This window comes from Aquarana catesbeiana, linkage group LG02, assembly GCF_042186555.1.
Source record: "Aquarana catesbeiana isolate 2022-GZ linkage group LG02, ASM4218655v1, whole genome shotgun sequence".
Classification (NCBI taxonomy): Eukaryota; Metazoa; Chordata; class Amphibia; order Anura; family Ranidae; genus Aquarana; species Aquarana catesbeiana.
Window position 1 is genome coordinate 306,342,497 of NC_133325.1, and position 17,092 is coordinate 306,359,588.

Below are 17,092 nucleotides of genomic sequence, written 5' to 3' on the forward strand. Positions count from 1 at the left end.
CCCCCCCTCTCTCTCTCTCTCTCTCTTTCTCTCTCCCCCTTCTCTCTCTTTTGCCCCTCCTCTCTCTCTCCCTCTTCTCTCTCTCTCCCCCTTCTCCCCTCCCTCTCCCCCTCCCTCTCTCTCTCTCTCTCTCCCTTCTTTCTCTCCCCCTTCTCTCTCTCCCTTCTTTCTCTCCCCCTTCTCTCAATCTCCCCCTCTCTCCTCCCTCTCCCCCTCCCTCTCTCTGTCCCTTCTTTCTCTCCCCCTTCTCTCTCTCTCTCCCTCTCTCCTCCCTCTCCCCCCTCCCTCTCTCTCTCCCTTCTTTCTCTCCCCCTTCTCTCTCTCTCCCCCTCTCTCCTCCCTCTCCCCCCTCCCACTCTATCCCCTTCTTTCTCTCCCCCTTCTCTCTCTCCCCCTTTTCTCTCTCTCCCCCTTCTCCCCCTCTCCCCCCCCCCCCCCCCTCTGCAGCCAACAAGGGTTCTGGAAAGTCTGTTTTTTCCACATTGTAAATGGTCAGAAATTTTTACTCATTGAAAAAGCCTACAAATAAAAACGCCTATAAATGCGAGTTACCGTGTTTAGACACGTTTACACACTGTTACAAGCATTTGGTGTTTCAAATCCCACTAAACTACTGTCTTGAACGTGATTTTCTGCTTTCACAAAAATGCTTCTAACCTCAACTGCTTTTAAACTACTATAAAAGGCTGAGTGTACATGTACCCATAAGATAACATAGAGGAGAATTTAGGGGCTGCTGAAAAAACAGCCCAAATGCTCCTAAACGTCCGTTTACCAGCTGCGGTGTACATGAGGCCTTACAACAACATTAAATCAAATTTCTGATGTGTTAACATGCCTGTTTAAATTGTGTTGAAAGTATAAAAAAAGTTTCATGTTCCAAATGGTTGAGTTGTGTAATGTGTACACCCAACCCCTGCGTGAAATGCTTTCCATTTGCCATTTCCATCTATGATTGTTTATACAGTACATTTACATTCATACTATGATAGCTAGTGTACATCAATCAAACTAAATGTTATTTAATTTTAAAAGAATTTGATTATTGGAAAGTGTTCATGGTTATTTTTTTGTAACTTACTGAAAAATTGCAAGTAAAGTACTGAAGCATCCTTTGAAATGTAGCCATCCGTTTTCAAGTTTTCACCAAATTCCATATTTGGTGAAAACTACTACTTGGATGTTACTATGATGACATGTGCCATGTATTATATGGTGTGCTGTATAGAGCTAAATTATTTAGCAACATCACAAGTTTATCAGATGGGGAAGTGCTAAAGTGTACAGATTGGTTACAATCATGCAGAAACATCAAAGCTGGATTAGTGAAGCAATGAAAATGATCACGTTACAGAGTGATGTAAGCCTAAAACCTATCACTTTGTGGGCTATTTCACCCTTGCTGGCTGTATTCCAGAATCCTAGTAAAATGTCACCCCTGCTGAGTGGATTTCACATTAAAATCACTGGTGTGAAACAGTTTGGCCAAAGACACTCATAAACAGCGTGTCACTCATTCACTCTCATAGTTCTTGACATTGTGCAGTTAAGAAACAACATTGATTGATTATTTGGCTGCAGTGGCATGCACTTCATAATATATTTACATAATACAAATGGAATGCATAAATAATGCAGTCCGAAATCATTTGGGAAATAACCGCATTCATCTTTATATTAAATTAACTGTACCTCTATTTAAAAGGCCTGGCTGCAGTATCTGTATGTTTTATTGCTTACCAATAACAAATAAAGTGATCCTACAAAAGAAAACTTCAGGCCATATAAAAAAGCACAAGGTTATTTCTACCTGTGTGCTGTGTAAAGATGAATATCCTGCCAGTAGTGCTCTTTAACCACTTCCATACAGGGCACTTTTACCCCCTTCTTGCCCAGGACAATGTTCAGCTTTCCCCACTGTCGCACTTTGAATGACAATTGCGCGGTCATTCAAGACTGTACCCATAAGAAATATTTATAATTTTTTCATAGTCGTGTTTTTTTTACTTTTTGCTAAACAAAAAAAAAGATCAACAATTTTGAAAGAAAAAGCATTTTTCTTAATTTCTGTTATAAAATGTTGCAAATAAATAATCTATCTTTTTACATTTAAATAAAAATGTATTATGCTACATTTCTTTGATGAAAATAACCCAAATAAGTATACAGTATACGGCGGGGGGTCAGCAACCTGTAGATCGCGATCTACAAGTAGATCACAGACATGGGACTGGTAGATCGGGGTCTGGGCTTGCTTACCCACCATTCCAGAGCTTCAAAGTGCAATGCAGAGGGACTACTTGTAAAGTTGGAGCTGCAGTAGGGAGCAAGAGCCGCATAAGCCGATGCCTCCTCTGTAGTGCTGGCCCCTGTCCCATGTGGAGTGATACCAACTGCACTCCACCTCTTATCCCGGCTAGCAGTCTCCAGAGTGGTGCAGGCAGCAGGAAAGAAGAGATCTTCAGGTGAAGCAATACACTGGGCATAATAGTATAGGGCTGCTTTCACACTGATGTGCCAACGATTTACCCACACTGGTGCAGTGTACCTGCAGCTTTCCTGCGGGCTTCCTGCGTTTAGCCACTTCTCTATTATATCCTGTAGGTTTGGTGCACTTTCTGAGTACAGGAGTTTTAACACACCCCCCCCTCCCAAATTTACATGTGAACGAGCCCTAAAGGTGCCACTGCCAAATGCAACTAAGGGCTCATTCACGAGTGCAGCAGACACTGATGCTCATTTGAAAAGTGACTCAGGTATGTTTGACGGGTGGTGAGGAGGTTTTCCCTCCCCACCTCCAGATTTAAACTACGATTGCCATGCAATGCACATGATTGCAACACGTTAGTATGGCAATTAGAGGTTTAAATCAGGTGTGAGGAGGCGACATTGTGCTCGGTGATCTTTGACTTCTCCCATATTGTTCAGGTAGATCTCCACCTCTTTAAGGTTGCCTACCCCTGGTATGCGGTATCTGGAGATCGATCACTCTTGATTTACTGATCTAATTTCTTGAGGCCCGAAAACGCCAGGATAGTACAAATATCCCCCAAATGACCCCTTTTGGAAAGAAGACAGTCCAGGGTATTTAGTAAGAGACATGGGAAGTTTTTTGAGCTTGTAAATTTTTATCATAATTTTAAAAAAAAATTAAGAAATGAAAAAAAAAAATCAAATTTTTTTTTTTTTTTACATACTGTCACAAGTGCAAGAGTTTTACTGACTGAAACTGATTCATTCAGTGTCTTTTGATGTGATTAGCAGTGATTTACCAAAGCAAATCACATGGTACAGATGAGCTGTGATTGGCCCTGTCTGTACCATATGATCACTGTGATCAATCACAGCTAGAAACACAATTGTATACAATGGATGACATAAAAGGAAGCCATCCATTGTTTACAATTGTCATGTGATCTGCTGTGATTGGTCACAGTGATCACATGATACTGGCAGCAGGCAAACGGCACCCTTTGAGAGGACATCATATGAGGTCCACTCCGAAGGAGGAAAGTCTCACCTGGCCGTCAATCTGCTATAGGTTGAACGGGAAAGTGTTAATCTGGGGGCATGCAAGCTCTCTTCATAATCTCCCATCCCCCTTGGTCCTGACAAAGTGGACTACAAAACACCCTGCCTCTTCTCATCTCTATAACATAAGGTGAACATGTTCTGTAATCTAAAAAAGGGGGGAGAAGGGACTTATGGACTTTTTAGGCACCACAAAATTGTAGATAAAAATTCCTTATTTTATTTAATATCAAAAAACACATAACAAAAAAAGACAAAAAATATTGTTTAAAACACAACATATGTCTATACTTAAATCGTTGCTATACAACACCATCTACAATATGAAATTCTCCGGACATATGAGGAATAGCTTCAAATGGAGATCAGTCCGAAGAGGTGGCTAGATAGCAATTCCATAGTCAATTCATATGTTGAAATTGTTCGATGCTCGACATGTTTCGCGTATGGGCTACGCTACCTCAAGAGCGATAACAATGTATGTTGTAACTATCAAAGTATATAACATTACAATTAATTGTTAGTATATATATACATAGGTAGAAAACAGGCGTCTACAATGGCGCCACATATCTTATACAAAAAGGACAGTTATGTGCTTGCTCATGACAGGGCGGTAGTGGGCGTCAGTACCCGAGCGATGCTAAAAGGACTGCTATGGGGGCGTGCACAACATAGTTATAGATGGTGTTTAAGTAGCAATAAAATAGATTTGTGACCCAAGTCAGGTTTTTAAGGAAGGAAGGGGGGGGGGGAGGGGAAGGGGGATAGGGAAGAGGGGGAAGGAAAGGGGAGGGGGGGGGAGGGGGAAAGGAAGGGAAAGGAAAGCGGGGGGGTGGGGGAGGGGAGGGGGAGGGGAGAAAAAAAGAAGAAAGGAAAAAGAAAATGGAGGGTTCAAGAATAGCCCCCCAATGGAACAGACAAGTGGTGAAAACAAATTACAAAGAAAAATACTCACATTTAAAACCAATATGAAATAATAAAGAAAGGTACAAGTCCGCTAGCAAGGAAGAACCATATAACTTGACCATATGATAAGAATATACATATCCGGTTCAGTATGTTCTTGGTATTAACTATTTTCTTATATATATGGACCTATTCCTAAAACAAGGAAAATAATAAATTTTGAGGAAAAAGGAGAGTTTGCATCAAGCATGTAAGTTTTTTTTATATATATATATATATTAAAATTGGCCTATTTCCTTACTGTAATCTGGGACACTCACCACCATTAATTTTACAAATCGAGAGTCATAGTCTGTGTGCCTCTGAGTTCCACCATGGAATACAAACAGACATGTCTGTTTGTATTCCATGGTGGAACTCAGAGGCACACAGACTATGACTCTCGATTTGTAAAATTAATGGTGGTGAGTGTCCCAGATTACAGTAAGGAAATAGGCCACTTTTAATATATATATATATATAAAAAAACTTACATGCTTGATGCAAACTCTCCTTTTTCCTCAAAATTTATTATTTTCCTTGTTTTAGGAATAGGTCCATATATATATAAGAAAATAGTTAATACCAAGAACATACTGACCCGGATACGTATATTCTTATCATATGGTCAAGTTATATGGTTCTTCCTTGCTAGCGGACTTGTACCTTTCTTTATTATTTCATATTGGTTTTAAATGTGAGTATTTTTCTTTGTAATTTGTTTTCACCACTTGTCTGTTCCATTGGGGGGTTATTCTTGAACCCTCCATTTTCTTTTTCCTTTCTTCTTTTTTTCTCCCCTCCCCCTCCCCCCCCCCGCTTTCCTTTCCCTTCCTTTCCCCCTCCCCCCCCCCTCCCCTTTCCTTCCCCCTCTTCCCTATCCCCCTCCCCCTCCCCCCCCCCCCCCCCCCTTCCTTAAAAACCTGACTTGGGTCACAAATCTATTTTATTGCTACTTAAACACCATCTATAACTATGTTGTGCACGCCCCCATAGCAGTCCTTTTAGCATCGCTCGGGTACTGACGCCCACTACCGCCCTGTCATGAGCAAGCACATAACTGGCCTTTTTGTATAAGATATGTGGCGCCATTGTAGACGCCTGTTTTCTACCTATGTATATATACTAACAATTAATTGTAATGTTATATACTTTGATAGTTACAACATACATTGTTATCGCTCTTGAGGAAGCGTAGCCCATACGCGAAACATGTCGAGCATCGAACAATTTCAACATATGAATTGACTATGGAATTGCTATCTAGCCACCTCTTCGGACTGATCTACATTTGAAGCTATTCCTCATATGTCCGGAGAATTTCATATTGTAGATGGTGTTGTATAGCAACGATTTAAGTATAGACATATGTTGTGTTTTAAACAATATTTTTTGTCTTTTTTTGTTATGTGTTTTTTGATATTAAATAAAATAAGGAATTTTTATCTACAATTTTGTGGTGCCTAAAAAGTCCATAAGTCCCTTCTCCCCCCTTTTTTGGTATATGCAATTGATAGGACGTGGCACAGTACTACTTTATGTGTATCCACGGCACCACTCCGTGTGACGATACACATCTCTTATATATTTTTCTTAAATGTTCTGTAATCTAGCAGAAGAGAACTTATGCTGAAGGGTTTTTTATGGATAGAGCAACATACACATTAGGTATGTGTAATAGGCTGTTACTTCTGATAAAAAACCTCTCTGCTGGGCCACCTTATACTGTCCTGAGTGGTTGTTTTCTGGCAATATGAGACTCGCCTAGGGCAGTATCTGGTTCTCCTTATTAGCTCCTTGACAGATTGTTGGGACTTGCATTATCAGGATTTAACCTGCTGATATTTATGAGAGTAATCCAAGTTTTTGAACTTCGATCATACTGTATATCAAAATAGTGATCGACTCTCATAGGGTAGGGAAATTTCCATCTGCCAAGCACTCTATTGAGGTTTGGGGCAAACTGAAGGAATCTTCCATACATAATAAACATCGTTATTACTGCCTAATCTTTGGGGTATTCCCCAATGATCCCTACAGTTTAGTTCTAACATGTAAGTGACAACATTGTTATTTTTAATATTTGGTTTGGTGGAGGTTTTTTTTCTATTTGTACTTAACTATCGTTCAATAAAGCCATGTTTATACATTCATGTACTGCTTGACCCTATTGGTGACAATCTTTTTAGACCTCTAGTCCTTTTTCTTTTAATTGATGGCCAAGTCATTGGATCACACCTGGTTAATTATTTTTAAGGTGAGTCAGTATACATGGCATAGGGTGACGGCATAAATTCTTTCACCCTTTTGCAGATACCATGAGATCTTTCGGGGGAACTTTTATCTATTGTGATTGAGTATCTAGTTGCTGTGAATACAAACAGCAGGGATAATTTTTAGCAGACGCAGCAGCCTGCAGATAATGGGATATATTCCGATACACATAACTAAAGAGGAAAAAATAAACTTTTTTGAATTTTAATGCAAGAATACACAATACATAATCCATTTTTGAGTGAAATATAAAAGATGATGTTACTCCGAGTAAATTGATACCAAACCTGTTACGCTTTAATATTGCTCACGCCCGTGCAAACAACATACATTTTATTATCCATAGGTGATGCTTTAAAACTCTTTACAAGTTACCACTTTAGAATAATGCAGGAGGACTGGTGCTAGAATTACTGCCCATGATCTGACGTTCGTGGTGATACATCACAAGTGTGGGACGATTGCTGTTTGCGTGCATGCGGGACCGACGCATGCGTTCGCCTTTGTGCATGAGCACAGGGGACATTCATTTTTTAAAGTTATTTTTGGGGTTTTTTTTACATTGCCACTTTCATTTTTTATTTTACCATTTTTACTTCTGTCACAAAAAATGTAATCATCCCTTGTGACAGCAATAGGCATGTGACAAGTACTTTTTATGGAGAGATCTGGGGTCTATAAGACCCCAAATCACTCCTCTGCCCTTAACAGCAATTGATCACACCAAGATCGGTGTGTTAGAATGCTATTGTTTTTTTAAAATGGCGCTATTGACATCTGGGTAAACCGGAAGTGATGCCAGGTCATTTCTTTCGGGTTACAATAGCTGAAAGCCGATATGTTCAGCTCTCCGATCAGTGTTGGTTGGTTGATCAGAACTCCAGGTGGGACGGGAGACCCCGATAAAGCTGCAGAGAGAGGGCAGTGGGATGGGAGGTTGCTTGTATAAATAATCCAGCAGCTAGTTAGCCGCTAGGATTGATCCTACAAGAGAGATGACCGTAGGCTCTAAAAACGGCACAGGTATCATCCCCGTACAACCACTTGAAGTCCAATGACATACTAGGTAAGTGACTGGTTGGCAAGTGGTTAATGCAGCAGAGGCAACATTGTTCTACCACTACAGGAATTTAGAAGCTCACTGGATCTCTAGAAGGATCAACAGGTGTTTTTCTGTACTTGCAGTGCTTTCAAAGAGACAAAACACATGCAACTGCGAATTTGTTTTTTATTTTATGTTACCCAGGCCTACGATTTAGGTTTTCCTCTCTTAAATTTTGTAAGACTTTTTAGGACTTTCTAGAATGCATAGTGTACAATCATCTTAGCTCCTACCTCAGTGAAAATAACCTTCTTGACCCATTACAGTCTGGCTTTCGCTCGCAGCAATTCACGGAAACTGCCTTACTAAAACTCACTAACGATTTAGTAACTGCTAAAACCAACAGCCAATACTCCATACTCCTACTACTTGACCTCTCTGCGGCCTTTGATACTGTTGACCACCCGCTCCTTCTCAATAAACTACATTCCCTTGTCCTCCGAGATTCTGCTCTATCCTGGTTCTCTGCCTATCTGTCACAGTGCTACTTCAGTGTCACCTACAACTCTGTATCCTCCTCTCCATTGCCCCTTTCTGTGGGGGTCCCCCAAGGCTCTGTTCTTGGACCCCTTCTCTTCTCTATCTACACCTCCTCCTTTGGTCACCTGATAACCACCCACGTCTTCCAATACCACTTATACGCCAATGACACCCAAATCTATCTGTCTACTCCTCACCTCACTCCTTCAGTCTCCTCTCGCATTACTAACTTACTAACTGACATATCAGCATGGATGTCGCACCACATCCTTAAACTAAATCTCTCTAAAACTGAGTTATTAATATTTCCCCCTGCACGTGCCCCCCTCCATAACTTTTCCATCAAAATCAACAATGCAGCTATCAGTCCCTCCCCTCATGCCAAGGTACTAGGTGTAAACCTAGACTCTGACTTGTCATTTCAACCCCAAGTCCAATCGTTGTCAAAAGTTTGTAGAATTCACCTACTCTCTAAAACCACCTCTCTAAAATTCGCCCCTTTTTAACAAATGAAACCAGCAAGCTCCTTATTCACTCCCTTGTTATCGCTCGCCTTGACTATTGCAACTCCCTTCTCATTGGCCTGCCGCTCCATAGGCTATCCCCTCTTCAGTCTATCATGAATGCTGCTGCCAGACTTATCCACCTTACCAACCGCTCAGTTTCTGCCAACCCTCTATTCCAATCCCTACACTGGCTCCCAATCACCCAGCAAGCTAAATTCAAAATACTAACCACAACATACAAAGCCATTCACAACTCTACTTCACCAATCTTGTCTCCAAATATCACCCAAATGGTCCTCTCCGCTCTTCTCAAGACCTCCTACTCTCAAGCTCTCTCGTCTCCTCCTCCCATGTTCATCTCCAAGATTTCTCCAGAGCCTCTCCCATCCACTGGAACTCACTACCTCCACTGGTCCGGCTATCCCCTACTCTTGCTACCTTCAGGCGATCCCTGAAAACTCATCTCTTCAGGAAAGCCTATTACGTCTCCAACTAATCTCCTACCACTTCCATCAGCTCATTCCACACAGTTACAACCTTTTGTACCACCTGCCCCACCCTATTAGATTGTAAGCTCTTCTTAGCAGGGCCCTCTTAATCCTCTTGTTTTTTATTGTATTGTAACTGTATTGTCTCCTTTTATATTATAAAGTGCTGAGTAAACTGTTGGCGCTATATAAATCCTCTATAATAATAATAATAATAGGATCCTTTAATTCCTTAGATTATAAGATCCACTGGAATAGGAACTATGGTAAATGGTGCTATATTCTCTGTGGGGGGGCTGAATAATATATTGGCTAAATGTATAATTATATATTATAATGGTAGTATACCAGTAGGATGGGGTGGGTCTAGCTAATTTAGCATTCAGGAGCATGGAATGCTAAGGTAGGACCTGGAAGACACATTTAAGGAGCCTGTGAGTACGTCCTTTAAAAAACATAAAAATACACACTGCAAGAGTGATGTTGGGATATATTCCAACCTACAGTAAAGTCCGTCTCCTCAATAGAGATAAGTCTGTCATTAATGTATGCTACCCCAATAGGCACATGCCTCCTATGCTTCATAGTAAAGTTGACTCTAGTCACAGCAATTCAAATTTAACTCTATTTATATGGCTATACCATTCTAGGAGGTATATCTTCATTCACACTTGTGCAACACCATCACAACTTTACATTGCAAATGCTTTGGATGGGTGCGACTTTGGCTGTTGACTTTGGCAATGACTGTTGCACAATTGTTGCATTAATAACATTAAGATGCAACTTTAATGTGACTTTTGAGATTTTATTTTGCAGTCTATGACCCCCAAGTTGCAAGAAAGTCACATCAAAGTAGTGCAGGAACCTTTTTAAAGTCACTACAACTTTAGGTTGCATAGATGTGAGAGCGTCTATTGAAATACATGGGCTGCGACTTGTCATGCGACTGTGTGTGTCCAAAGTCGCATGACAAGTCGCACAAGTGACACCTATCCTGTCTAGGCACTTTCTGCATTATATACACCTTATATTAAGTCAATCAGTCTTGTTAAAACAAAACAGTTACATTTCTACTACCATGTGCTTCATCTAATGTGACATCACTACTGTGGGATATCTAAATTCAGTGAAACGCTAAGCTTAGTTCTTCTTTCTATGGCACAGTGCACTAGGCAATTAGAAACGGATTTATTTTAAAGTGTATAATATGACTGAGAAAGCTTTCAGTAGTGCTATTTAATTTAATACATATCATTCCAAGGATTCCTTCCACATTAGCTTTTCTGAGCAGGCCAAAAGGACCTTGAAAAAAATTTGTACATTGAAACTGTAAAGGAGAAGTTCTTGAATAATTCATAACATCCTGAAGCACAGAATTCCACAGATTTAAAACAAGGGGACCCTGCTCTCCCACAGTTTAACTCTAGATATATTGTTTTCAGGGAAAAAAAGACGTGGTGCAGAAAAATGATATAATAAGGTTTTACTATACATTGCTTTAAATCCATGTTTGATGTCTTTCTTTTTAGCTTCTTGTGTGTCAGAGTAGTGGACTCTATGGGGTCATTGGAAGGGGGTGGCATCATACATGTGGGTGGGTAATATATATTAAAGCTCCTTGTGCACCCCTGAACCTCCTATTGGGCATTAAAAATGTAGAAAAGCCCATCGATCTGCTATCATTGGACAACATTGCTTTGAGAGTAGTTATCCTTTTTTGGGGAACCTGTCAAAAGGGCTGTGTTGACGTGTTGCTGCCATCAATTTAAAAATTACCTCTTTTTTTTTAATTATACATTTTCTTAGTTTAAACATTTGATATGTTTTCTATTTTCTATTGTGAATAAAATATGGGTTTATGAGATTTGCAAATCATTGCATTCTGTTTTTAAATAGATTTTACACAGGGTCCCAACTTTTTGGGAATTAGGGTTGTATAACAATTTCTATAAATTAATAATTGTACAGTGAACAATATAAAGGTGCACCATATGCTCTACAGTGCTACCATAGAAAATAATGCAATAATTATAAAAAGTCCAAACATCATGTGAATAAACTGTAATGACACTCCACACTTCATGCCGTGTCCAGCCTGTGCTCTACCACCTAGTTGCACACCAACTCCTTACTGGATGCCCACGACCTTCTAAATTTGAGGTCCTCTGTGTTTTAATAGAAAAAGAGGCCATGCCTTAACATATGTCATCTGGCCCTTTTAAGTGCACTTCCACTGAGATTCACCCCAAGCTCAAATAATCCATAAACCATTGATGAAATTAGTAAACTGGATAGTGTGAAAACTTTTTTTTTTTTTAAATGTTTATTTACAAAATGTATAAAAAGAGTGCAAACAATGTAAGTGTCAGGAAAGTTTTCATCTGCTGCTGGCACTGTCAGATCTTTAGGCCGCAGTACTGGTGTCCACCAGAGGGTGTCTCCCAGCAGTCTGGAGCCAACATCATCTCCTGCAATTAGTCTCAGGTGACGCCTGCAATCAGGCGTCACCTAAGACTGATTGCAGGAGGTGTGTGTTTATACTCGGCAGACGCTCATACATCTGCCTTGGTATTGTCCTTGAGCCCTGACCTGTATTTGTGTCCCTGCTATCCTGAACCTGTTCCTCCTCCTCCTCCTGTTATCGTGAACCCTGCATCCGTCCCTGGACCCCTGTCTTGCTGACTTATCCCTTCCTCCTGTTGCCCTTTCCCTGTTCTGTCCTGCTCCCTGTTCAATCTGACTGATCTCTCATGTATGACCCTGGCTTGATTACATTTATGATTATATCTCATCCTGCACTCAAGTTTGGTTTAGAAAGTTATTTTTGTGTGTCACTGTGGTTGTTTGCTAGTTTGCTTTATTGTTTATACTTATCCTTTTAATAAATATTACTTTTTCACTTTACATGCGTTTTGGTCTTCCCTATTGCAGTCCACACATTTCTGGTCACACCTTGTTTATGACAGTAAGTAATAACATAGATCTCAGATGAAAACTTTTCTTAAACCACCAGTTTATTAGAAGTAAAAAGGTGCTCGCAAATAGCAAAAATAGCATGAAAAGCACACTGCATGAGCTGGTGTGCATGATGATTTCACAAACAAGTCCCAGCAACTGACGCATTTCGTCATACAGAACAGTGTCAGCTATGACACAGCCCCAAAGTGTCCCTTGCTCCCCATTCTTACATGTTTTTGGAACTCACAGCTTTGTAAAAGTGTGCATTTCTATCCTTCCTACAAGAAGTATCCTGCAAGATTTACTGTGAGGTGTCTTCCACTATCATGTGTATGATTTTTTTTTTATGGTGCTCAGATCATTTGACTACCATTTCATGTCCAGCCTTATGCTAACCACATATGCATTATTTGTTTGCGTAGATCAGAATTTTTATCACATTTAGGAGTGTTTTTCTTTCAATATGTCACAAACAATAACTGTTTATATTCCAAATTGCAAGCAATATTACGATAGTGATCAGAATATTTATATTTGATTAATTTTCTTGTGCATGCTTTTATCAAGCTAAAACCATTCTAATATACACACACACTTCAAGCCTTTTAAAAACTTCAAAACACTTCAGAGTAAAAAAAAAAATCTTTTGCAAGTGGTCAGAAAATGGTCACTCACAATATTCGAATATATCTTTGAAACATAAAAAAGGCTTATTGATGGATCACATGAAAGTTGGCCTTTATCTCATCTAGCCTCACAACAGAAGGGATATTGGAGATGGAAACCCCACCACAAATGTAGACTGATTGTAAGTTAACATTTAAAACAAATAACCTATTTTAATAAATGCATTTCGTATTACAGATATGAGAGAACAGAACCAAGGAAATATGTTAAAAAAAGACAAAATACAAACACTTACAGCTCCCGAATTTTAGAGGGCACGCGTGAGCATCCATAGGAAAGTCTTCAAGCTGCATAGGGCATTCTGCAGAAATTGTTAGTCTGTGCAAAAAAATAGAGGAAAAAAGTTGAATTATACAGCAGTGCAGTCAGTGGGTATTCAATCTTTGCCTGAATGCTTATGAGTGATGGCTGCAACATTATTATAAGGATGATAAAGACAAGTTAAACTGCAAAATGCAACCTGATGTCCATTTGAAATAGTGTATTAGCATCTCTTAAGGTATCAGATTTTTTTATGTATTGAATGAAAAATGCAGATGTGTCAGGTTTTACCTGTTAGCTCCCACAGCTGTCAAACTGCATTAACATGAGAAAACTCCTATCTGTCTATCTGTTCATATAAAATACAGCCTTTACTCCCATGACACCATTTCTCAGAGGACAGCTCTCTTATCATTGAGCCAAATGTCTCACTGCCAGCATCTTTATATGCTGAGCTATGAAATGAATTTATTCTGAAAGTCTTAGAACGAAGGAGGATTTCAATCATGCAGTTGCTGACACCACAGGCAACAGAATAGTAAGAACAGTTGCAAAACAATCATGCATTCTGTCATTTGTTTTCCTTATACTTTATCGCCATCTGATGTGTTTAATTATTCAGTGAAAACTTAAAATACATTCCTAAATGGCTATGTTGCTGATGATTCAGCTGTTGATGTTGATTCGGCTTTGGAGGTATAATATATAATACTAAACATAACATTATTAAGGAAGAGAATAGGGAGGATAGACTGCATTTAGATCTTCTGATGTTGAAGTCTTTAGTCTGTTGGTTCAAACGCAAGTTATGACATTTCTTTAAGTACTGGCTATTACTTTCTTGTGACAGCTGGCTGAGAGTTGTGCCTGGTGTATCCATTTTATGACATATGACTACATCCCTCTGTTTTATATCAGTGTTCTTTCCGGCACCCCCTCCACAGATACAACTACTGTATGAGCCTTGATCAACCAAGGACTAATTAGACTGCATTACCTGACATATACACTGCAGATCATGAAGTTCCTTAAATGGGCTGCAACTGGCTAACAGTTTCTTTGAAAACATTTACCTCTGAATAGAGCTATATTTTGTCCAAATTTAGCATAGAAATGATAATATTTTCCATTGATCTAATAGATGAGATATTTCAAAAGGAAAGGGTCATCTTTTTTGCAACCCTGTCACTATCCTACTCCTGTAGTGATGAAAGCCTACTTGTCTCCTGTAGTGATGAAAGCCAAGCAATTCGAGCTGCAAGTGTCTTTCCTAAGGAAGGCACCCTTTGTATCCACATAGGTGGCACAAAGCTATTGTATATTTCTAATAAGCCCTTCAATTCTTACATTTAGCATCTGCCCATTAACACATTTTTTTCTAATGCGCTTTCCTAAATCGACCTCACTACCCTGGAAGCTGATAAAGGCAGTATGATAGCATCTGCCAAATATTTCTACAGGTCTATTAGGTTAGGCAGTCCCAAAAAGCTACCCAAATTGCTTGTTCCTGGATTGTGGCAGCCAACAGTAGCAAATCAGAAACAAACAGCACTGTAGTTAGTTAACATCTTGTAGTAAAAGTACTGTATTACCATCCATAAGTTGCAGAAGCTTGCCACAGACTGTTATGCAACATGCCTGCTAACTAATAAGACAGATAGTTTTTTTAACACAGTGATGATTAAGGAACAGTGCCCATTGAACACCAGATCACTCAGTTTGGGGTCAAGGGCAAAATCAGCCATTATGGATTTACTGACATCATGGTAATAGATGCAATTATGTAATGCAGATATAGTAAAAGGGAATTCCCAGCAAAAGGCCACTGTAATGTAAGTGAAGTTTAATTACACAATTAGGAGAGTAAGCATGATTAGCTTTTTTTCACCATAGCTAACCATACTATAATTTTGCTCATACCACCACATAAACTCAGACCATTGTTCCAGATTACAGGTATTAAAAGTAAACAGTGATCCCAATTGGGATCCAACTGCCACTGCCCTGGCCAGCACATGTATGTAACAGAGGCCCAGTTGTATGCATAATGCTTTTACACAGGGGCCTAGGACATACCACTGATGTGGTGAAAATAGCCTCAGCTACAGAGCCTGCCCTTGTATCATTCTCTTACAGATGCTTAATAACTTGTGCAGCTTCTACAGCATGGCCAACATCACATTCCAGTGAGTTGTTGTTGATATATCTGAGGCTGGCAGGCAGCTTGTTTTGCCACTGCATTTAGGCAAGGCAAACACTCATAGGTTATGACTGTCTAAAATGGCCTGCTAAGGGACATCCAGAAAGTTAAAGTACCTGATCCAGAGAGCACTGCACTGTCAGTACATGTGCCAGGCAAGGTACTTGTGTAATCATTCACCTTGCATCACCTTGCTTGACACAAAATGGCATGAGGTCAGCCACTTTTTGGCCTGCCTCCAAAGTGCTCTCAGAACCTCTGACTTAGAGTGGCTTCTCTCCCCCAGCCATACCACCTGCAAAACTGTTGAATAGACATAGGCCTAGGGGAGGGGTGCGGTGACAGGTGGTTTTAAAGAATCAGAGGAGGTAGCCATGTAGTAGAAGGGGGTAGGTGTGACCCTGTTGTCATCTATACAAATGTGTATAAAGAGAAAAAGAGGTTTCTACTGTCTCAAAGAACTCAATGTAGTGCCCACATCCCTATTCTGTATACAACAAAAGAACTATTCCCCCTTGAATGGGACTTTGAAGGCCACAGACATTGATGTGCACAGAAAAATTATTTTTATTGTTACATAGAACAAGTAGGTCAAACAGATGATCAAACATTAGAAGACATCTGATGTCCAAAGATAAAGACAAAGATAAATAAAACAGACATAACACAAAACAAAGTGCAACAGTACATATAAAATGACACTAGTACTCTCCAGTGGATGGTAATCCCTGGTACCCGATGCGTTTCCAGTTTAACACCTTAGACCCCTGACAAAGGTGTTTGGGCCAACATTTGTGTGACCGTGTGTATGCAAAACAAGTTTGAGCCAACTTCCTTCAGAAAGAAATCCACGGTTTTGTTGTTGGAAAATCCGATCGTGTGTACGGGGCTTAAAATGCAACTGTTCATCCATGCTTAACAATTACTATTATGTTAAAAGTATAAATTATTATTATCAGATGAACCACACATACTGTATTTACCATTCTTCCAATGTGTTGTTTGACACATTCTGTACGATAATTTTTTGCTTGTACAAATTATCCAGAAAACATAAAAAATTACAGAAAAAAAGGAATGATGTCAGGTATCCTGCCTGCTAAAGAAAGCTTGCTGTAGAACAAGCCAAAATAATACAGCTGAAAAGCTCCAACATGCCCTTATCATTTCTCAGTTTCACCACTGTAACACTCTCCTCTGTGGTCCACCAACTAACAGACTAAAACCACACTAGCAACTCTGCTGCTTGATTTATGTAATTTTCTTCTGGCTCTTTCACACTTTCATCCTGCATGAGCCTTTACCGTCTTCTGGAATTCCCTTCCATATGCTCCTCAGCACTCACCAACCCTATATACCTTTAAACAAAGCCATACCATGACCTTTTCTGGCAAATTTATTATCTAATCTAAGATATTCTTTCAGTAACTCATCCACTACTGCTTCCTTCTCCACAGTCTGACAATTTCACATAGTTAATCTAGTTAAAAAAAAGATGCAAGTCCATCTAGTTCAACCAATAAAAAGAGGGGAACAAAAATTCTAAAAAAACAAAATTCTAAAAAAAATAAATAAAAAAATCATACAATCCTATATACACAAGCCTATACCCACAGTTGATCCAGAGGAAGGCAACCCCCCCCCCCCCCCCAGC

The 17,092-nt window shown here is 39.7% G+C and overlaps 2 protein-coding genes across 2 annotated transcripts in view; one reads left to right on the forward strand and one right to left on the reverse strand.

Moving 5' to 3' along the window:
- Window positions 1–17,092, reverse strand: part of GABRA5 (gamma-aminobutyric acid type A receptor subunit alpha5) — a 412,886-nt gene that overhangs the window by 203,903 nt on the left and 191,891 nt on the right. The window contains exon 6 of the mRNA XM_073614638.1: window positions 13,213–13,295. Within this exon, the coding sequence (XP_073470739.1) occupies window positions 13,213–13,295 (83 nt within the window). The remainder of the gene's footprint in view (window positions 1–13,212; window positions 13,296–17,092) is intronic.
- The window catches only part of GABRB3 (gamma-aminobutyric acid type A receptor subunit beta3), a 682,386-nt gene that overhangs the window by 90,853 nt on the left and 574,441 nt on the right, over window positions 1–17,092 (forward strand). The window lies entirely within an intron of this gene.